A 23,879-nucleotide genomic window follows, 5' to 3' on the forward strand; every position below is an offset into this window, starting at 1 on the left:
GCTGGCTTTCAACAGAAAATACGTCAGCACTCAAAGGGTTAAATACTGCAAAAATTGCGCATTCTTTTAAACGGTTTTACCTCAAACAAGAGTAAACCAACAATAATCATTGTCATATTTGAATTCAGTGAGTCAAAACTCAGTAAAGATTGATTAGTCTCTGCTCCAGTATTTTTTATTGTTGCCGAGTGTTATAATTATATATTTTTTTCAATTTGTTTTAGGTGTGTGGAGAGAATTCAATCGATTGTACCAAATCGAATTTTTCAGTACTGCACTTCCACTTTCAGCATTATCGATAAATGCCGAGCGAGCGTCGATAGTTCAACATACCAAAACCGAGCAGTATTATTAATAAATATACCTGGTGATTTGTGTACAAGTTTTAAATAATAATCTTAATAATATTGCCGCTACAAATTTTAATTTATACACTCGCATACTTAAAAATAATCTACACATTGACAATTTTGAATATTTTGAAACCTTAAAGTTCCTATACTTTGTTTTATATTGAGTATTTAATTTTTTATATATTTCTGTATTCAATACTTTGAACGGCCAGTGTCTTTTTTTTTTTGTTGTTAAATTGAATATAAATTTTTATAATCAGTGAAAAAACACACATCGTGTTTGATGTAAAAAACTGAACAGACCGATTTGTGGAACCGTCCGAGATGGGTTCTCATCATCTCGTCACCGTTTGCATGTTCTGTCTGCTGTGCGCGACACACTCTTCGTGCTCGGCCCACAGCCAAGTGTCGCAGGAGGGTCTGTCAAAGGTTCAGGGTCTCCGACACGAGCGGTTCAAAACTCTCGACGGGGCGCCCCTTAACAGACACTATGCTAGAACGCTAGCGAGAATCAAAAAATCTGCAGAAGTGCCTAGAGTGGAAAATGTGGTAGAAAGCAAGACACTAGTCACCCCGGAGAGTTGGCACAGAGTTTCAGTTGACAGTTTTTCAGCCGCCGCTACGCCATGCCACACGACGAATTGCAATTCTAAATTGTCAACCAACGAAGACTCGGTGTATAATAGATTGCACGGTCAGAATCAAGACCATGACGATTCGAAGCCGCACAATAGATTGTTAAAATTCAGAGAGCGTAGAAGAAAGAGGAACGTTCATATGCCGAATGTCGAGACCGAAATGCGCAGTCCTGAGTTGGCTCCGAGCGACGACGTGTTTTATAAACCGCTGCTGAAGAATATCGACGTAGATTTTTATATTAAGAAACTGTTCACTCAGTATGGTGACAGGGAAACTATGACGATGAGTCTGGCCGGCTTTGAAAAAATGCTCAGTAAGTTAGGATTGGAAAGAATGATTCTGGAAGAGCGAGGGCTCGTGCAACCCGGTTTTGTTCAAACGCCGTCTATTGAGTCATTACCTAACGGAGTCAGAGGAAATTCGACTAATGTAACGGTAAGATATTTTATGTTAAATTTTTAGTACAAATTGATATTTTTCTTTATAAAAAGACCACAGAATATCACATTAGGTCTTTTGTCAGTTTTTTTTTTAATTATATTTTCTCATGATGTCATTACGGGTTGCCCCTGAATGACACATATGTATTAAACTTGTACTTACATATATAAATTTGAAATCATATTCAAATAGTGGATAGGATGGTTTTGCCAATTTGATGAGGTGCCGTTTTAACATTGAAATCAGATAAATTGGCAAACTCTGATAGGAAATGATCGACTTGGAGTTATAAACATCCAAATCTGATTATTCCAAACTTACTCTGAGTATTCCAAATCTGAATACTCAGAGTAAATTCTTTTCAATCAAGGTCAATCCAGGGCTTGAACCGGGAACCTCTCAGTGATTAACATTAACGTAATCTTATCAAATGGATATCAAGTTTGAAATTGCTTTGTCTAAAAGTTTTTCATAATGATCGGGATTATAAATCTTTATATTATTTATTGGACGGTGCACTGCGTTCTACCATTTTGAATTATTTCGAGACTCGTTTTCTCATCTTTTCGTCTGCTTAAACAGGAGTTTGTACATATGTTGTATGCAAGAATGTTTTTTTGTATACATGTATGTATGTCTTTAATATATGAGACATATTGTGATTATTCATAGATTTTTAAGCTATTGTTACGTACGCCGCGGATTAAGCGAATAGAATCCCAGAGACTATGTGACCGTTCAAGGGTTATCTGTTAACGGATTAACCAAGTGCTTGCACTTAGGACCAACGGATATCTGTTAACGGATTTTTTTTTTTTTTTTTTTTTTTTTTTTTTTTTAAATAGGCACACATACAGAATAAAATATAAAAAGAAAGTTGTATAATGAGACAAAAAATAATAATAAACATAAATAAAAATATAATATTCCATTTACAGTGAGCACCACATGGTGATATAAAAAAGTAAAATTACAAAAACATCAAGATTTTAAAAAAAAGAAAAGAAACAGATAAAGAAAAAGATACAGATAAAGTAAAAAAGAAAAAGAATGACTATAAGGGTGAAGAAGCAAATCAACCACATATTATTTTCTTCACCTTTGTCCTAAAAATACTAAAAGAGTCACTAAAGAGGTCAGGACAATCATCTAAGCTATCGTAAATACGGCATATACGAACGATTGCACTATTGAAAGAGGTGTTGCTTTGACAAATTGGTGGATAAAAAAGATTTGTGCATCTGGTGAATCGGGCATTAACGTTAAAATTAATCTCGCTTAAAACAGATGTGTCAAGAATACCATTAGCAATCTTATATAAAATTAACAAATCAGAAACCCTTCTACGCTGAGACAAACTTGCAATATGGAAAAAAGAAAGTCTGTCATTATAAGATGGTAACAGTTTTTTAAGACCAGTCTTATAGGATAAATGGCGCAAAAAACGCTTCTGGATTGTTTCTAAATGCTCAATGTGAGTTTGGTAATAGGGAGACCATATGATTGAGGCATACTCCATATTACTACGAACTAAACTGTAATAGAGTAGAATCAAATTAGGATTAACTAAGTGCTTGCACTTACTTCCAGGATTATATCTGGACTCTAAGTGCATTTAGGCTAAACAATGACCGTTATTAGGCCTTTCTCAGAATCGGTACGGGGAGACCCAATGTCGTGGAAATACATATCCGAATACGTGACTATACAACAGGTAAACAGATTAGACGTCCTGAGAGATCTACCCTTTATAAGGCGGTACGTAGGCGAAATCAGGTCATTCTGGACTGAGCACTGCCAGTGCGTGTATCTCCTTAATCATCAATAAATGCTGTGAAACGACTGTTAGCCTTTTACTTGGATCCTCCACCCACCCCTACGCAACACTATTAAGAGCGAAAACACATTAAGTGGTACCTGGTACGTGTTTTTTTATTTAAATACTTTTAAATATGCGAATAAACTGTAGCACCCTTATCCCATATACATGGTACATAGTCCCAAAAATCACCCCCTGGAGTGTTTTCCGTGATATTTTATTCTTGTATTTATCCTTGCTTGAGAATGATCGATAATGGTGAATCCCATATTTGAAGAAATGTAGGAGAAACATATACATGAACTAGTGGCTGGCATATCTTGCTATGGTCAGTGTGGTTACGAGTTCGAGTCACACTGGTTGCTGCTGGCTAGACCTTGCTTTGTAACCAGATCAGCCGTTTCCTACCAGGTTTGCCAATTTTTCTGATTTTCATTGAAACGATTCCTGAAAAATTGGCTTTCCCTCCCCATTTCTCTCGCAAAATCTTGAGTCATTATGTTATATCTCAGAGTACGCCGGGTTTCTCTTCACAGATGTATCTGTGGATGATTATTGTACAAAAATTCGTATTGCTGTATAAATATTTGTTGATCGTATTGTATACGATGTTTGCAATGCACTTTGCCATGCTTGACCATAGATGTCATGTATACTTTCGAATTATGTATATAATTTGGTGTTTATTGATCTGTATAGTACACTCGTCGCATTGGGGAGATCTCTAATGACGAGTGTACATAGATTGATTGAATAAAATATGCACTCTACACGTGTAACTATACCCAAATTCGGTTTGGGGATCACCCATTGTCACTGCGTGACGTTCTGTACTATTCAGTGTGTTTTCGCCCTAAAACTTTAAAAATCAATTCTTACTTATTTTTTCTAATAGTTAATACTTATCTCGTAAAATAAGTATTTCACTATGTAAAACATTTTCATATGTGTGGTAGAGAATCCTGACAGATGACGCTGTTCAGGACCACGGTTGGGATGTGGCGGTTGAGGTGAAGATCAAACACGTGCGTTTTCAGTCATGTTGTTTATTAACCACTTAGACGCCCAGCTGACGCGCTGAGCGTATAATAGATACGGCTGTTTGCGCCTTAAGGCGCTTTGGGCAGCTAAGCGGTTAAGACGATACGTGCGGAGGTTTAGCGACCAACCGCGCGGAGCACAGGTCCAACTGCGACTAGCCGTTATATCTCTGCCCCTTTTCATCCCCTTCTCACAATCATTCGTAACATACTCTTTCTCAGCCATAGACCATATATCAGCCTTTCGTTCAATTCCAACGCTACAACTGTGCTATGTGGATATGCAAACTCAACGACGAAATGTACCGAAACGTTTGGGAAAACGAATCTTGAAATATTGCAAGTTGGTGGATCGAAATATATCCGATTTTGGACTATGAAATAACGAAATGTTGTTCCGAGCGCTATTCATATTAAATTGACATAACATCTTATATTTTATTTATCAGACAGGGCATTTTGAAATATATTTAGTCATTACATTCTGCAAACTCGTACTAATTGATCGTTTTATTTTTCAGTGTGTCAACAGTGTAGATTTGGTAGTGAGTCTCAATGAACAACAAAAATCAATTTACCACACTAGTGAGCAGTCGGCAATTAACCAAACGAACCAACCTAGTATAGCAAACATGAGCTTAAGTATGTTTAAACTGAACACTGTATTGAGTCCTAGGCTGCTTACGAAGGTATGTCCGATACTGTTGTACCAAAAAGTCGCTCAGACGCAGTACGAGAATCAAGGCTGCGTCGTCGAGAGAGAATTCCCAAAGATCACAGGCGCCGAGCAGTACGCGGGCTCTGAACACCATTCACACAGTCACGAGGAACATGGTGAAGAAGACGACGACGACTTGAATTCGTACGACAACAACAGGACGGCCGTGTGGGTTTACTCGAGTCTTTGCATATTGGCGATCAGCGCCTGTGGACTTTTAGGCGTCGCCGTCATACCGATCATGGATCACACTTACTACCAGCAGATACTGCAATTCTTCGTAGCTTTAGCTATAGGAACACTGTCGGGAGATGCCATGTTGCATTTACTGCCGCACGCTCTGTCTCCGGATGAGCACGGACATACTAGGAAACATAGTCATTCTCATTCGGCGAACAAGCCGCACTCTCATGATAGCATGTGGAAGGGACTGGTCGCCGTTTTGGGTGTGGTCTTCTTCTATTTCACCGAGAAAGGGTTGACGTTAGTCGCCGAATGGCGCAAACGTAGAATGCGTTTGAACAAAGAGAATAAACTACCGTCTCGGGTACGCGTCATGAGGAATGATAGCTTAGGTTGTCTGAAGGGATCTGGAAGCTGCAGCTCCAGAACAAACGGCTCTGGATTTTTAAGGTTTTCTACTGGTTTTTCGTTTTTCAAACCCAACTCCACAAACAACGAGCATAAGTACGAAGCCGGTGAGCCTAAAGTAAACTCCGGAAAGATTTGCAAACATAAATATTCCGAATATCCGTATTGCTACGATGAAATTGCTACCGATACTCACGATGATCATCACGTGAGGGACGGACATCTACACTCAGCGAATAAATCTATCAAGAATAATTTAGGACTTAAAAATAATCTCGCTAAACCTGAAGAGACCGATGACAATCATTTGAGCGTCGTATCCCTGAACAATGTCAAAGAAAACAATGTCCATCTGAATAACCACGAGCCGACCGTCAAGGATTCTCTCATCGTTCACAAATACGATGATAGTATCGTTGAAACTAACGTACATAATCAGGCGAATAATAAAATACCGGATGGTACAAACGTACAATCGGTTGATGCTGACGATGAGAAGAATCCGGATTTGCCTTCGAAAACGGTCAACAATGCCAAGAAAGCCATCGGTAAAATGGAATTGGACGAAATTGAAAAGATGAACACCAATGATAGAGAAAGCTATACTGTTATTTTAAGGTTGGTTCAATATTTTAGATGCTCAATAATAATTTTCACTTGTTCAAATGTGTAATACTGCCATTTCAAGGCACCCGGTCAGTTTGTAATCGGTATCTGGCACTCTAACAGCGAATGTATGAATGATACAAATTTGTATGGGTCATGCAGTGTAGATATTTTGAAATGCTAGTGGAACTTCCTTCCAATGCACTTCTACCAGATATTGGTTATTAAATCAACAAATCATACCATTAATTATATGAGCAATAAAAAAAATCAGGTTTTTTATTTACCGAAGCGTATACTAATCAAACTTTACTGAGTGACCCACTAAATTCGGATATGACAATGATTTTTGTTGGTTTCTTCTCATTTATGAGATGTGAGCGTTTAAAAAATGCGCAATTTTTTCAGATTTTTGGCTTTTGTAGTCTTTAACTCAAAATCTAGTATTGCTGTACCAAAGTTATTATTGGAATCAATAGTCAGATATTTTCTCTATTGGTTGAGATATTTTATTGCTTTAAAATATGTATAATCAATTATCTAGCGAATTTTTAGTCAAATATATTTTTACTTTTTTTTCTCGAGCTATTTAGAATTTGTTTTCTCGACAAATCACGCACGGACCTTTCACTCAACGACGTTATGCGAACGACAATTCACTCACGCGAAAACTCACTCACGCACATACAAATCACTCGTGCGACAATTCACTCACGCGAAAACTCGCTCACGGGACAAATCACTTTGTCGCGTGAGTGAAATGTCCGTGGGTGATTTGTCGTGACACCCTAGAACTTATTGAGCTATTTCTATATTTCACTATATTTACAAGGGTTTTCAATCTCAATGTTTTTTAATTTTAACTGAACGTACTAATTCTAGTGGTTTGATTTTGAACAACAATATAAAATATTCTAGGTCGCTCATCGTGAGCAAGTGAGATCGAATGATTCGCTCTTGCATCATGCATACTGTCATCTATAACAGCATTTTTTAACTCAATTTAAAATCATTCACTGCTCGAATTAGTACGTTTAGATAAAACGAATATACATATATATTGAGATTGAAGACCGAATCTTGTAAACGTAGTGAAATATAGAACAAGCCCAATAGATCCTTGATAAATCGAGAAAAAATATATTTTTCACTTTAAAAAATCGCTAGATATATAATTCCACTTATTTTAAAGCAATTAAAAATCACAATTAGTAGAGAAAATATGTGACTATTGATTCCAATCCTCACTTCAAGCACAGCAATACAAGATTTTCAGTTGACGACTGCAAAAGTCAACTATCTGGAAAAATTGCAGATTTTTTTAAACGCTCATCTCTCATAATCGAAAAAAGCCAACAAAAATCACTTTCATATTCGAATTTAGTGGGTCAAATTTAGTAAAGATTGATAAGTCTCCACTCCGGTTATTTTTTTATTGTTCAGTGTTATCAGTACTACTATCTTGTCTTTAGGGAACACTCTCAAACGCATCATGGCCACTCTCATTCTCATGGTCATGTCCACTCTCCACCGTCGAGTCTAAGTTCGGTGGTATGGATGGTTATAATGGGAGACGGCATACATAACTTCACCGACGGAATGGCTATAGGTATATTTATTTTCATAGTTTTACTATAAACAAATGGTTTCGTTGTAATAACAATTGGTGTTTTGATCAGGTGCTGCATTCTCGAGCAACATTGCTGGTGGTTTTTCTACGGCTATAGCCGTCTTATGTCACGAACTTCCTCATGAGATCGGTATGTATTGTTTTAGGTGTTAGATTTTATTATTGAATGTAGTGATGATTTATTATGTATTGAATGATTTTAGGCGACTTTGCCGTGTTGTTGAAAGCGGGCATGTCAGCTAAACGAGCAGTATTTTACAATTTACTCTCATCTATTCTGTGTTTATTCGGAATGATTTTGGGAGTCATCGTTGGACACGCACCTGAAGCAACAGCTTGGGTATTTGCAGCAGCTGCCGGGATGTTTATGTACATTGCTCTCGTCGATATGGTAATTATCTCCGTCATATTCAAAATCTTCAATGTGTTTTTTGATATTTTCATGGGTATTTTTATTTTTTAGATTCCTGAGCTTACGTCTTCTCATTCTAATGAAGGCTCGTTCTGCCAGTGCATACTGCAGTTCTTCGGTCTCACATCCGGCATTGGTATAATGCTGTTCATAGCAATGTACGAACACGAGTTGAAGAAACTATTTGGATAATTACTTAATAATATGTACTAAAAGGGCCTATTTGACCTTAATATAATTTTGATATTAAGTTGCATTAAAACATTGTATATGTATTTAGCCGGTTAATGCCTAAAATCAGTTATTTGAATCAATTGTCAGTAACTCTTTCGTAAATTATGTGTCAATTTAATGTATGTATATAGGTGATAATCCGTATTCGACAAATATGTATGTTGAGATGAATTTACCCACTGAAAATGATATAATAATCTGTTGTTTATATATCGGTGCATTCGGTAGTAACCGGTTAACGTTATTGTGTAAGGTCATGTGCATTAAATACGGAACCAAACATTTTAGGATGTGAGAAAAATTTGAAGGTATGTGAGACTGGTATTATCACTAGTTCTTAATTATTTTTTTATGTCTGATAGACTTGAATCGATTCTTAATTTTTTTACATTTGATTTTGAGGTTTCATTTTTTCTAACCTAACTTCAATGTTATTTTTTACTTTACCACACTGTAACTCCTCGAATATTTAGAAATTATTTAATTGCTCTTAAAATTAAATCAATTTCGGCATGTAAATATGTATTTATTTTTTATATTTGCATAATTTTCGCTGTAAAGTTCATCTCTTTTCCCTTCCCCCTTAATATTTTTGCATAAACTGCAAATTCATGAAATGTTGTTTTTATTTATAAATCAATTTCGATCGCAAAAAAAACTCAAATAATTTTTTTTTATTATGTAGCTAGTTTTTATCATGTGTACATATGTCGCTGTCGGAATTGATGTTAATTAGTGTATAATTTTAGCGATAAGGTATTTTTGGAGTTTTGGAGGACAAGATTTTTAAAACATGGGAGACATCGCACATATGTTTTGTACTAAAATCAAATCTCGAGTCCCTCAGCCACTTTGTTGGGGGTTTGAAATCATTTCGAGTTTCTCTCGTTGTGGGGGGCTATTATTTGGTATCATTTTATGTTGTTTCTAGTATAATTTCTCAAAAAATTACATAGTAACAAATTAATGAAGGTTTTAATAATAAGGAATGTTCATGTATTTTAGTTTATATGAACATAACATAACAAATAAATGTGATTTTTCCAGTGTTTAACTTTTTATTTATTTTAAGGTGCTTTTGAATCATCACATTGTATCGTTTTTTTGATCGAAAATATATAAAATACACACTTTGAATTTTTCTTTTTTTTTATTAAACTGGCAATAATCTACATAATCGTTGAATATAATATATATCATACTTATAAACACAAACAAGGTTTTCAAAAAAAAAAGAAACGAAGCTATCATAACATCGTGAATTTTTTTTCCAATTCCAAGCCAAACTCCGGAGATAGTACAGTTCAGTGATTATTCCGCACAAAAAGATCTCGATCACGGAACATCTGGCACTTGAAAATTCCATCCATCGAGACTTAAACATGCGAACTATCATACTAACGTAAATTCGAGTGCCAGATATTTTGTACTCGCGATTATCGTGGTAACGATTGTCGCGTGCGCGATCGCAATGTGCGAAATAATCCGTTTACCAGTTAATACATATTGGATTTGAGGTCCTTAAATTGGAATTGGACTTGCTTAGTCTGTAGTAAAAGAAATGGTACGTTTCGGCCCAGAGAAATGTAATAATAATAGAAGGGCCCTTACGAATAAATAATTGCTGTCAATATTACGAGGTACGTCTGTATAAATACGCTACAACGCTCGGAATACAATCGGATCAATTTACTTATAAAAATTAATCCCATGTTTATTGTGTGTTTTTGAATGCATTGTGCAATTTTTACCAATGCTTGCCCATCTTGCGAATAATATAAATAAACAGAGAAGTTTTTATCGGACATACGTCGAGCACCAAGCATCTAATACGGCTGATGCTAAAATTATTTAGGATTGTTTGTGGACAATCGTCACTTGACAACAATATGACGCCTAAAGCCACTTCTATTAATATAACATTTCTCTGGTTCGGCCACACAGAATCTATGAGGTCAATAATTGTATCATTTCCTATGTTCAAAGCATTACATACACTAACGCCATTGATGATGAAATAATATAAATATTGCATAGAGGCCTGACGCTCGAGACTTGTCTCCCTTTTAAATAGTGAACTCTATCAGTAGCTAGCTGGCTTCTAAGTAAGAAGATCATAGAAGTAGAATGCATAGAATCGCTCTCAGCCTCCAAAAAAGTTGCTACAAAGAGTTTGTTCATTGTTTGCTAAACTTCGTCTCTCTTCTAACTTTCCGTCTCTCTCTTTTAAACGATACTTTTGTTAGCAATGACCATTCTATGCATTCTACTTCTATGAAGAAGATCCATTGTCATTTTTGTCTTCCTTCCTTTTTCAATCATTTCCCTGCACCTACCCGTTGTTTGTTTTATCTTGATATAATTATATATCTTAGTTTTATAAAATTATATTTATTTCTGAATCAATATTAAATTGTTTAATATTCTTAAACCCAAAATAATAAGCGATAAGAGAAAGTCAATATAGCGAAACGTCAAATGTACTATGGCCGTGATTCGGTCTGCTAAGTTCTGCGCATCTGCAATATGTCAATGTCGTGTCGTTGACGTTAGCGTATAAGAACAGCGTTTACTATGGATGATTAATATAAATCAATCATATTAGCGTAAGTGAACTATCATTTCATTCTATTTTGGCCTTTAGAATGTTCAGTAGAAAAACATTCTTAAAGACTATTATTGTATACAATGAAATCGGTATGATTTCGGTATAGATCATTGATTGTTTTGTCCTTCGGCCAAGTATTTCGTATAAAATTAATAAAACTTTGTTCAAAATGTAACGAGTAGCAATAAAAACAAAAAAATCTGTTAAATATGTCAAATTTTGTAATTTGGGTTAATGTATCTGTCAAACGTCAAATATTTTTTATTTTTTTAAAGACAATTTTCTTTGTTGAAAAAAATATAATTTAATATTATTTTTAAGTATAATATTAAAATTTTAATGAAATATTTTTATTTAATATGTGTGCTATTTCAGGTAAATTTAAGCTGAATCATCAATGAAATTTGTATCGCAACGAATCTCAATATAAAATGAATTTTTGATGAATAAAATGAAAATCAAACAGAAAAATAACAACAAAAAAGGACCGAAAAACAAAATCAGTAAGAACAAATCAAAAAAGAAAACCACCAAAGACGATGCTGGAGAGAAACCTCAGACCGACATAGTCAACCAATTATATAACGAATTGAATTTCGTCGACGTTGGCGAGTCTTGCGAGCTACTAGACGAGGTGTATTTCAGCGTCGACTGCCACTTCTGTCACAAAGCATACAATTCGAAAGTGAGACTGAACCAACACATCTGGAAAAAACACAAACAGCAGCTGGAAACGTGCGACCTGTGCCGTATTTCATTCTTCGACAAATCCCTCTTGGGCGAGCACAGGAGCAAACACATCACTCGCAAGGAAAATGTCTACAAATGCTCGGTGTGTCCGCAAGCATTTTTCAATCGATCCAGATTAATAGACCACGAGATTAAACACGGCAACGATAGAGACGACAAAGGGCTACTCTTAGAACATGATAATATCCATAGCGTAGTATTGCCGACGCACAGTAACGAATATATAGGTTTTGAAAACACATTTCCGTGTGATTTGTGTTCAAAGTCGTTCAAGGTGCAATTGAGTCTTGACCGACATCGCTTAACACACACCAAGGAGAAAGTTTCCAATTGTAAGAATTGCAAAGAGGCCGATGCAAGTTCAACCGATACAGATGTTTTGCAGAATAATGAAAATCGATCGATTTTGAAATTTTTGCAGTGCAAATATTGCGGCAAATTGTTTGTGAACGGCGAAAGTTTGGCAAAGCACGTAGCCGTGCACGATCAAAATGAAAAGAAAAAGAAGTACGCTTGCAAATATTGCCAGAAGAGGTACTTAGTACCGACCATGCTGTTTACCCACTTCAGAAAAATCCACAAGATGGAAAAGCCATTCGTTTGCTTGTACTGTAACCAATCCTTTAGCAAACGACAGGAATTTTCTCTTCATATCAAAAGCATTCATGAAAACACCGGAAACATTCGTTTCGATGAAGAATTTTCTATTGTTTATGGCACGGTTTTGATACCGACCAATGCTCAGAACCAAAGCATTGAATTTGACATCAACAATAGCTCACTGGACAGCTGTTTCCCGGAGACTAGATTCCTCGACGTCAATACGGACGATTTCATAGACTTAGACTCGAGCAATCTGGAAGAGATAAGCTTAGACACAGATTGTTTCAATGCTGAAAAAAGCGACGAAGATGACATTCTCAATATAATTACTAGCATGAATAACAGATTGGACGATAAAAATTTCATCGTATTCAATGATGATATTTTAGACATCTTAGAATCGGCAAAAACAGACGATATGATGAAAGAGAATTCGGAGTCCGTAATTCCAATGGAAGATGTCTTAGTTCCTGTCAAAGTAAAGGACGTACCTAAATCACCCAAGACTCCCAAAGATAGCGCTAAAAGCAAAGGAAAAGCAGGAGAGACCATCAAATGCGATGTTTGTGGAGTGAATTTAAAGAAAAATTCTGCAAAGAGTCATTTATCACTGCATTATAAACAAACATTCCAAATGTTCAAATGCTATCTATGCTCCATGCACTTCCGAACTAAAATAAAGCTTGACCTTCACGTAAAAGATCACTTCGTGAATGATAAGAGGGTGTGTATTTGTGGCGTCAAATGTGATACAGATGAGAATATGAAAAAGCACAAAAAACAATGTTTCAAAAGTTTCCTATCGATCAGAAGACCGTCTGTCGAAAGCGACGACTCCGATATGGATCCATTAAACGACGATAGTATTGTAATATTTGATGCTGAACAAAGCGCTTGCTTGGTGCTGAAAGATTCTACTGAAAACAGAAGATACGTCAAAAATGCCCGTAGCGTTGAAGTAATTCGTGATAGTCTGGACACCATCCCACCGTCATCATCTTATATGCAATCTTCGCCACGGCTATTCAGACGGCCTATTGAAAGTCCGTCGCCGAAAGTCATCGTCAAGAGGATAACTCGAGAAGAGGCGGCTACCAAAAGGAAAACGTTCATCAAAACCACACCCGTCGAACACAATACGAACCAATCTATTGCTGAAATCAGCAAATATCAACATCCCGTTGCGGAAGTATCTCCTAAGTGCACCGAAAATGGTGATAGAATTTTAGTGAATGTAAATCCGCTAGCTCATCTCTTTCCGGCGCAGCAAAACCTTTTCAAAAAGAAATCTTGTACTAAAGTACAAAGATTCGATTATGCATCTATCATTGAAAAGTCTCTTCATGATATATTACGTGTTAAAAAATCGGAATAATTTTTTTACTTGAATCAATTCATCAGTTGTATTATACTTTTGTATATACAGTGCGTATTTTTTGCTATTATGAATGCAGTACTTATTTTTAGATGTTATATTTAAGTTTAAGTTCATGTGTTGTATAACAATATAAAGACTGTTGAATTACTTTGTATTGTTTAATTATTTTTATATTTTTGTTTTATTTTAATACACATATGCCACAGTGTCTTCACAGGTTACCCCAATATATCACTGTGGCCAGATAATACATAAATAACACACATTTTATATAAACATACATACATATAAAACACTTAATTTTATTTAACACATTCTACCTAAAAAATAATCGTCTATAAATACGCTACAACGCACAGAATACAATTGGATCAATTTACTTAGGGCTGGGCCGCACCGTGCAACTTTGTCGGCCGACTAGTTGCGCGACACGAAAAAATGTATGGAAATGTGTGCGACAAACAAGTTGACGGGGTTGGCATGTCCCATTTACCTGCATGCATTGGTCTGGTCAACCAAGTCGCACGGTGCGGCCCGGTCCTTATAAAAATGTATCCCATGTTGTTTATTGTGTGTTTTTGAATGCATTGTGCAATTTTTAACGATGCACTTGCCCATCTTGCAAGTAATATAAACAAACAGAGAATATTTTACCGGACATTCGTCGTGCACCATGCATCAAATATGACTGATGCTAAAATTATTTAGGAATGTCTGGACAATCCTCACTTGACAGCAATATAACGCCTAAAGCCACTTCTATTATTATAACATTTCTCTGACTTCCATATTCTGTGGCAAACCCGGAGGCACTGGTTGTAAACGGTAAACGGACTACTAGTCATATGTGAACCAGTCACAGGACAACCGGTCGCTCTAGATCGGTCACACGTTATCACCCGTCACACTAAAACTGGTCACGAGAAAACTGATTGACCGATTTTAGGGAGTGACCAATTTTCTCGTGACCAGTTTTAGTGTGACGGGTGATCACGTGTGACCAGTTTTAGTGTGACGGGTGATCACGTGTGACCGATCTAGAGCGACCGGTTATCCTGTGACCGGTTCACATTTGACTAGTAATCACCGAACCCTGTAAACAGAGGTGTTTTCGCCCCGATGGGGATCACGCGTCACGGGAAACTTTCTCTTCCTTCGGACCTCGTAACCGACAACACCTCTCTCGTCTCCAACACTCGCTGTATCGGAACGAATACACCATTATTTCCTGAAGTCAAACACCGCCTTTTAATCAATCGCTTGCTCCCCATGACTGGTGATCCCGACGTGATAGCGTCAGTTCTAGGTAAGCTGGCTTAATTCGATCCATTGACACGTTCAATGGTCCAGATGCTGCCGTTTATTTTTATCACTTCGAAAGGTCCTTGATACGGGGGCTGGAAACCTGTTCGTGGCGCAGGAATATCTGAGTGCACGACTGCAGCTTATATGGTACCAATACATATCCCTGTATTATCATTATTTTTTTTGCAATACTTGTATATATACGCTATTTTTTTCAATACTTGTATGTTAATACTAAGGGGGGAGTATTGTGGCAGCCCCAGGGGCACTGGCCGTAAACGGAGGTGTTTTCACCCCGATGGCTGTCAGCGAGTCACGGGAAGCTTTCTCTTCCCTTCGGACGTCGCAACCGACAACACCTCTCTCGTCTCCCATACTCGCTGTACCGGAACGAATAAACCATTATTTCCTGAAGCCAAACACCGCCTTTCAGTCGATCGCCTGCTCCCCATAACTCCAATACACAAAAACTGAAAACAACAAAAAGGAAAAATAAAATATTGTGTTCGTATTTTTCGTTGTTAGTCCCCAAAATAAGAACAATATCGGCCCAAGGAGCACAAATTGAGAGCGAGTCACATCGAAAGCGATTGGCAGCAACGAATAAAGTTAAGTTGGCAAGAGTGTTTCAGCGAAGCGATCACGCTGGCCTCGGCGCTGGTCGCTGTCAAGCGAGATTCGCCTCTCGCCTGTCAGTGCGGCGCCGGCCGTCATCGTTTGCGGTCGTGTTGTGTCGTGTCGTTCTCCAGTTGTTTCGTCAGTGTTAGTGACAGACAGGAAGAGAACGACAGGCCTCATCATGTCCACCGAACGAATGTTCCAGGCGGCCGTCAACGTCATTCGCGGTCTGCCGAAGACAGGTCAGCCCCACCCACCCACCCACCCCCACCTCACCCCACCCCGCCACCCCTCGCCAAGGGGCGTCTACCCCATCGACTCACTTTCCACTGTGTCATGTGTCATGTGTGATGTGTGATGTGTGATGTGATGGCCGACCTTCGCACCAATCGAATCTCATACTAAACACCACAAACAATACGCTTTGTCAATATCAGATCAGTATGCATGCATGTGTTTTAATTACACGCCTGTTCGTGTATTACATATATACATATGTAGTCGATTTCTCCATATTTTAAACGAAATTAAGTGCCTCTACATGTCCTTGTGATGTATTTTAATTTTTGGCTTATTTCCATCCTACGATAAGCCGTACTTTGTACTTGTATAATAAATAATAATTTTGTATTTATATAGGAATAACATGAATTTTGAATGAACTTGAATAGAAGAAAATAAATTACATTTGAATAAATGTATTTATCCGGCGTTGCTTGGTCCAAAAAAAAAAAAATTAAAAAAAAGTTTTTACTCCTACTAAAATATATATATTGAATTTGATAATATTAAATTGAAAACTGTAGATTTGCATTCAAACACTCATTCTTATATATGTGGGTAGATCCTTTGTAGAATTGCAATTATCATAATCATTTCATTTGCTCGAACTGTTTCATGTTTCCAATATTACTACAAAATTGCCATTGCAGCATCAAATATCTCCAGTATATTAATATAACTTATCAGTGAACTGTAGCATTGATAATTTTTTACGATTACTCGAGACAATAGGTTAATCTTCAATCAAAACAATGTTTAAATGTACATAATGAACAATGTTTGCAAACTGTGTCATAAATAGGAAACCGTGTTTGTCTCTTCTCGGTCACATTAGCATCTCCATTATAATAACGTCTATTAAAGTTTTAATTGCATTGCAATAATGTAAAGGGTAGAGTAATTATCTATGTTTTCAAATTGGTAGGTTTGGACATTGTAATTGATTATAATGATATAATGATATGTCGACAATGTTTAATCTGTAAATTAATTACTTCCATTGTTCCCTTTTATCTAATAATCTTCGTATTGATTTGTATGTGGGCACATTTTTTACTTGTTTATTTATCCAGTGGTTTCTTCATAAAGCGATAAAACCTCTCACTTTCAATGGCTTCTGAACATTTTCAATTTGACCAGTTATTTAGCATTTGCATACATATATTAAGTACCGACTGCTTATATGTATATGAAATGTGTAATAAAAGTATTGATATTTGAACGAGTCATTGCATGAGTCTAATATTTTTTCTAAACAGCGTCAAAAGAATGTTAAAAAAGTTTAAATGGTTGTGCAATATTTATATACAAATGTACAATTATCCTGTTGAGGTCATACACAGTATATACCGGGGCAGATGTGGGAATTCTTTTTATTTGACTATTTAAACTGCAACATACTGTTAAATTCCTATTAAATCAATCTATGAAGTTTAATCTTGATCTTGATAATTGCTTTCATTTAACAATAACAACAAAAAAACCGGTCACTACACGAATACTGTAGTATAAAATCTTATATATAAAACACACGTCCACAGAATAGCGTCCTTATATATATATATAAAATTTGTTTTTGTATAATATTGATAATATACTATATACTATATAAAAACGGATGCGATGTTTGTATGTATGTGCGAGTGCATCTACAAGTATCGAGATTTCAAAAAAACAACTTTTAGAATACCAGGAGTATACGTTATGCATAGGGATGTGGCGTGACGACCGATCGTGTCAAGAAGGCGCAGGGAACTGGAGCGTTTGGCATGTGCTCCTGATATTGAGTGAGTTGGAACGGGTGGGGTCAGCGTCAGATGTAAAACACTAGTAAAACGTCTTCGATCCCGTGAGTTGACCTCGATTGAAAAAACAATATCCCGAGTATATCTGTAATGCTGCTGGTCAGACTTGGATATTTGTGACTCCAGGTCGATCGTTTCCTATCAGAGTTTGTCGATTTGTCTGATTTCATTGTTGAAACGGTTCCTCGATTAAATTGGCTAAAAACCTTCCGACCTACTATGTCACCACTATTTGAGTATGATTAATGTACAATAAAATTTATGTACGAGTTAAAATTCATAGATGTTTCGTTAATTTCGAGTTTTCAGTGTTTCGTAATTCAACGATTTGTGTAATAAAATGCTGCAATGTTTGTAATTGGCCAGGAAGGCGCATCGGGGTTAACCTGTTAGGCCTTCCTGGTATATATTTTATTTTTTACATAGATATATACCAGGAAGGCTTGACAGGAAGACCCCAATGCGCCTTCCTAAACAATTAATTAAAAACAATGCAGCATTTTTATTACATATTATTGCGTTTTTATTACATTTTATTGAGACATCTATGGATTTTAGATTTGTACATATTTTTTACAAATTGCACATACCATAAATACAGAAGATTTGTGACAACAGGAAAGATGATTTTTTGCGAATTTTGAGGAACCTTTTCAATAATGATCACATAAAATTGGCAAACTCTGATAAGAAACGATCGACTTGAAGTCACAAATATAGCGTGATCGAACCCAATAATCACTTGGTGCTAAACATACACGCTACCACTGAGCCATACAGCTGGCATACATATGTATATAATAATAGTAAAAAAGGATGTCTCTCAGATCGACATGATGACAGCTGGCTGTTCAAACGCGCCTTTCTACCGCCCCTACTTAACTTCACAGGCTACCTAGTTGAACTGTTAAAATTAGAGATCAGACCGGAAGCGTGCCGTTCATTGTTAATTGTTGCTGTGCTTTGTTCAATTTTATGAAGAACCTTTTTTTTGCACTCTAGCTTTGTAAATAGACCCAAAACGCCCTGATTCCTGGAAAAAGCACGCTTCCTATCCCCCCTTTAGTTAAAACAGTTCAAACTCTAGTATAATCTGCTGTTAACTATTCTATTATGAAAAGTACCTAATGATAAATTTGCCAAATATTTTGTACGCATTTCAAAATAGTCATCGTATATGTAGTCACGCTCAAGTTCTTGGTAGTTTTTTTAACCGCTTAGACGCCCAGCCGACGCGCTGGGCGTACAATTCATACGGCAGTTTGCGCCTTAACCCTTTGACTGCTACAACAACGATAAATCGTTGTTTTGAAATAGGCGAAGATTGCTACGACGATCGTTGTTGTTGTCATTAATTGTCGTATTTCAATACTTTCTTTGAGTCGCCAGCGCATCAGTGGCAAGAAACATTTTTTTTATATACGTATTTATATTTATTTTTCAATCATGCTTTATAAATATTTATCAATTTTTTAAATAAAAGCTCTTCAATTTCGGGTTCATCATCAAAGTAAATTTCGGGTTCGTTGTCAATGTCATATAAGGAGTTATTACTTGGGAATTGATTATTGTCGATAAATTAATTTTCAGAATCAGTAGAGCTGCTGATTTGTCGAGTTCCTCGGCGAGGAGCTATTATTTCGCTTTCATCACTTTCACTGTCCGATATCATTTTGCAGAGTTAAAATAAATGGCAAAAAACATTAGAAATCCGCTTTCAATTATATAGGTCACGAGACGTCACGAATTCGTGCAATCAATCAAATGCAACTGAAATGCAAACAAAATGTTTATGATACATGTTGAAAAATTATTTGATTATTAGAAACTTCGCATCCTTGTGTGTCTCGCTCACACGTACACAATTAAAACCAAGAAAGAAAGAGAGAAAGACCGCTACCTGTTTCGAATATATCGCATGTTGTAAGGATTCATCGATGTCTAAAAATAGATTGTTGAAAAAAATAGAGCGTCGGAAAACAATCGTCAAAACTTATTTAGTGTATATATGTAGGTATCTCTTTCGCACGCACGCATGTAAAAGCAAGACAGAAAGAGAGAGCACTGCTTCTTAAAAATGTATATAAAGTATTATAAAAATTACGAGCGTTCGGCGAAGTAAGTATGTAAAAAAAAATATTATATTTATTTTTTTTCAAAATAATTACAAATGTTAGCATTTTTCGCTTGGACATTGAAAAACCTCGTAGCAGCCAAAGGGTTAAGGCGCTTCGGGCAGCTAAGCGGTTACATCGTATAGTACCCGTTTGGCTCAAACTTCAAACGCATATGCCTTTTGTCGATTTCTGAGAAATTGTTGTCTATTATAGGTTTCTCAATATTTCTTATCCCCATATTGGATTGCTTTCGCAATATCGAAGCGTAGTATTTTAGAACTTGTTTTTTTTTTTCGCCTTCTAGTCAGACGATGATGGGTTTGTATTCCACTTCCGATTGATTGTGTGTGAAACCGGTTGGCCACCATGTAGGGCACGGTCGCAACACCGAAACCCCAAAAATACGGGTCAAAATTGTCCATCAACACGTCGTAATTTCGACTTTAATATCCAAATTCCTCACTCATTGTGAAATGCATTCGAAATCGCCCGTGTACTATTTCGATTTCCACATTTCGATTGGCCAACTCTGACCGGTGAACAAAGATACGATTCCGGTTGACAGAAGTCACCAAATCTCAGGATGATTCTCCTTGATTTTTCACGCAGACTCATTTGCCTATTCTTTCAATTTGGAGGCGTATCATCTTCGATTTGATACTAATTAGCACTTTCGACTTTCAAACGAGTGTAATTTCGCATTAGATTGACGCTCTTCGTCGTTTTCTAAGGCTTGACCCACTTTTGTTGGCATTCTGAAGATTAGTCCTCGTTTTGCTAGTAACGCAAATGTGCAGTGCTCGTTTGAGACGAGTTGAGTAAGTTTAACGACTGCATATTCACAATTTTTCCAAAGCTACCCGTTAAATGTCAAGGGGTAATTTAGAGCTTAAGATATTTATAGCTGCGGCTTATCAAGTGAATTAAAAAAGGAATATAAAGTTTAAAAGTTTGTCATATCAAGTTTATATGACATAAGAGTAAATGAAAGTGAAAATAAAATTTTATTAAAAAAAATTAAGAGGCTTGTTTTTTTTTAAAAACAAGCCTCTTCTATATTTTGTATATAAAAACGTATATATATATATATATATATATATATATATATATATATATATATATATATATATATATATATATATATATATATTTATTTATTTTATTTCATACTAGGAAGGCATTACAGGTAAACCCCAATGCGCCTTCCTGGCCAAATTACAAACAATACAGCATTTTTTATTATATACATAAGTCGCTAAATTACGAGACACTGACTTAAACTCGACAATTAACGAGACATCTATGAATTGTACATACATTTTTTTATTGTAATATTTACATTAATCATACTCAAATAGTGGTGATATAGTGGGTAGGAAGGATTTTTAGCCAATTTTTAATCGGGAATCGTTTCAACAATGAAATCAGAGAAAATTGGCAAACTCTGATAGGAAACGATCAACCAGGAGTCACAAATCCTGGTCTGACCAGCAGCATTACAGATATACTCAGAAAAATTCTTTTCAATCGAGGTCAGCTCAAGGGATCGAACTCGGCGCCTCTCAGTGTTAAGCAGAAGCTTAACGACCGAGCCACGCTGCTGGCTATATATATATATATATATATATATATATATATATATATATATATATATATATATATATATATATATATATATATATATGTATTAAATGTACTAAGATATAAAAAAATAATTATAAAATAAAATAAAAAGACAATTTAACCTTTCCACCGCGTACGACTACTATACATGTCCTAGCGAACATGCCCTCAGCGCGTGAGACACGCATAGATGTCTTGGAAGTTCCAACCTGTATAAGAGCCGTCTAAAATTGTGTTAAAATTTTATAACTTGGTTGAAAATATTACGAAATATATACTTTACCGAATTCAATAGATGGCAGTAGTCAAAAAAAAATTCATTATAGGCAAAAATAATTTATAAAATATTACAACCTATATTTATAGTCGAAAACGCGATAACAAAATCCGCAAAAAAGCAGCCGCGTACAGGGCATGTTCGCTAAATTTGGTGACGCGGGCAAAGGGTCAAACATTATTTCAATAATAAATGTACGAAAATATTTGTCTTCTACATACATACATATATGTATGTATATAAAAATGAATGTCTGTGTGTCTCTAATAGGCTCCTAAACCACTGAACCGATTACGATGGAATTGTTGTATGCATATCCGGGAAGATTACTGTGAAAAAAAAATCGCCCAAAAACGGGAACGGAAATGGAAAAAATGGGAATGAGTGTCATTGCAACGCAATCATTTTAAATGTGTTCGCTGCTTGCATTTCTCCCACAAATGGGAAAGGAAACGGGAACGGGAATTGCATGCGTTAGTGTGGCATTGCAACGCATGCCGGGTCCAGCTAGTAAACTATAAATATATAAAATGTGTGGGATTTCATGATTTCCAAATAGGATTTCAATCAAAAAGATTTCAATGATAAGGATTTCAATCAAAATTATGAACCCGGCTTAAACTAATGTAATTAAATATATTACTTGCTTGGGCAGCCTCTACATCATTACATACATATTTATTTTACAGCCTTTATTCATTACATACAAAGGGAAAGGGTGGCGAAAAGGCAAATAAATACGGCAACTTACCATTAGACGTCAAGATGATCAAGATTTTAGCATATTTTAAACTTGTCTATTACGATTATTTTTCATCATCGAACTATCAGAAATGATTTAAATTTCCATCGTTGACCGCAAAATGGCAAAGTAGAAAAACGATCGGAAGACTGTAGGAATAGATACTGAATCGATATCGAAGTAAAACATATAATAGGCTTGTAATAATAATATAAATAGCTTTTAACACTGTTTCAATTGGTTACCAATGGGTGGTAGAAAGAGGCATATGGAAAGGGAGCTGTCATCGTACCGATCTGTCACAAGATTCCGATTTAAACGAGTTCGTTTGATTAAACTTCTCCAGTGTCATGTAGGAGACATTTCGTGGTTTCTGCTGGCCAGACCTTCGATTTGTGACTCCAGGTCGATCGTTTCCTGTCAGAGTTTGCCAATTTATCTGATTTTCATTGACACGGTTCCAACAAATTGGCAACCTTACCCATTTTCTCGCAAATCTCGAGTTTTCAGCAATCTCGGATTTTGCTGAATTGTATAAAATGCTGCAAATTTACATATTTGACCATAGATGTTAATTGATATGTATAATATTATCTACAAATGTATCAAATGTATAATGTTTATGGCCAGGGAGACGCATTGGGGTTACCTGTTAGGACTTCCAGGTATAAAAAAAATAAATATATCCAGCAGTATGGATCGGTGGTTGCGTTTATGTTGAGCACCGAGAGGTTACCCGGTTCATTCCGGTGCTAATCTTTAATTCTGCTGATCAGACTTGGATATTTGTGTTTCCAAGTCGATTTTTTTCTATCAGAGTTTGCCACTAATGTAACTGAATCATCTTGGGTACCTATTTATATTGTAGATCACGTTTTAGGGAATTTTGAGTTTTATTCTCAGTATGGGTTGTTAGCTGAGTACATACATACATATACTGTGTAATCAGTCGACTTATCTTATACCTTACCGCTTGTCCCTTCACGAATTGAATCCTACATATATATTATGTTTATGTACGGATAGGTTTTGGTTGTTAAATTTTCGAAATCACACATCGAAAGTCACATGTCTCAATCGATGGTGTAATTTGAATTTTAAAATCGTACATTTTACGGAAAAAACCGGATTCTTTTCCATCTATGTAAATGTCAATTTCGATTTAATATGTATTTTTGGTTTGACATTCTTTTTGAATTCTAATTTATGTATATAATGCATACCAGTCTACTACTTTTACTACGAAGTATTAGCTGACTTATGACTAGAGCGCGGATAGATACCTTGC

General features: G+C 36.0%; 4 protein-coding genes across 6 annotated transcripts in view; all 4 read left to right on the forward strand.

The window, feature by feature from the left end:
* The window catches only part of AspRS (aspartyl-tRNA synthetase), a 122,661-nt gene extending 114,705 nt beyond the window's left edge, over positions 1-7,956 (forward strand). The window contains exon 14 of the mRNA XM_077442053.1: positions 7,947-7,956. The gene's annotated coding sequence lies outside the window, so the exon portion shown is untranslated. The remainder of the gene's footprint in view (positions 1-7,946) is intronic.
* The window catches only part of foi (solute carrier family 39 fear-of-intimacy), a 36,376-nt gene extending 26,668 nt beyond the window's left edge, over positions 1-9,708 (forward strand). For both annotated transcript variants that reach the window (XM_077442043.1, XM_077442044.1), the window contains exons 3-8: positions 225-1,427; positions 4,814-6,219; positions 7,680-7,816; positions 7,887-7,967; positions 8,041-8,228; positions 8,301-9,708. In XM_077442043.1, the coding sequence (XP_077298169.1) occupies positions 678-1,427; positions 4,814-6,219; positions 7,680-7,816; positions 7,887-7,967; positions 8,041-8,228; positions 8,301-8,441 (2,703 nt within the window). In that variant the 5' untranslated portion in view covers positions 225-677 and the 3' untranslated portion in view covers positions 8,442-9,708. The remainder of the gene's footprint in view (positions 1-224; positions 1,428-4,813; positions 6,220-7,679; positions 7,817-7,886; positions 7,968-8,040; positions 8,229-8,300) is intronic.
* A 1,266-nt stretch (positions 9,709-10,974) lies between these two features.
* Positions 10,975-14,107, forward strand: LOC143919817 (uncharacterized). Its single transcript, XM_077442355.1, has 2 exons — positions 10,975-11,089; positions 11,467-14,107. The coding sequence occupies exon 2, from the start codon at positions 11,534-11,536 to the stop codon at positions 13,817-13,819; it is 2,286 nt and encodes a 761-aa protein (XP_077298481.1). The 5' UTR covers positions 10,975-11,089; positions 11,467-11,533; the 3' UTR covers positions 13,820-14,107.
* A 1,306-nt stretch (positions 14,108-15,413) lies between these two features.
* LOC143919646 (uncharacterized) overlaps positions 15,414-23,879 on the forward strand; it is a 31,923-nt gene continuing 23,457 nt past the window's right edge. Inside the window, exon 1 of one of the 2 annotated variants that reach the window (XM_077442066.1) lies at positions 15,414-15,987. In XM_077442066.1, the coding sequence (XP_077298192.1) occupies positions 15,927-15,987 (61 nt within the window). In that variant the 5' untranslated portion in view covers positions 15,414-15,926. The remainder of the gene's footprint in view (positions 15,988-23,879) is intronic. The other variant, XM_077442065.1, reaches the window with a different exon arrangement.

This window comes from Arctopsyche grandis, chromosome 12, assembly GCF_051622035.1.
Source record: "Arctopsyche grandis isolate Sample6627 chromosome 12, ASM5162203v2, whole genome shotgun sequence".
NCBI classification, from domain to species: domain Eukaryota; kingdom Metazoa; phylum Arthropoda; class Insecta; order Trichoptera; family Hydropsychidae; genus Arctopsyche; species Arctopsyche grandis.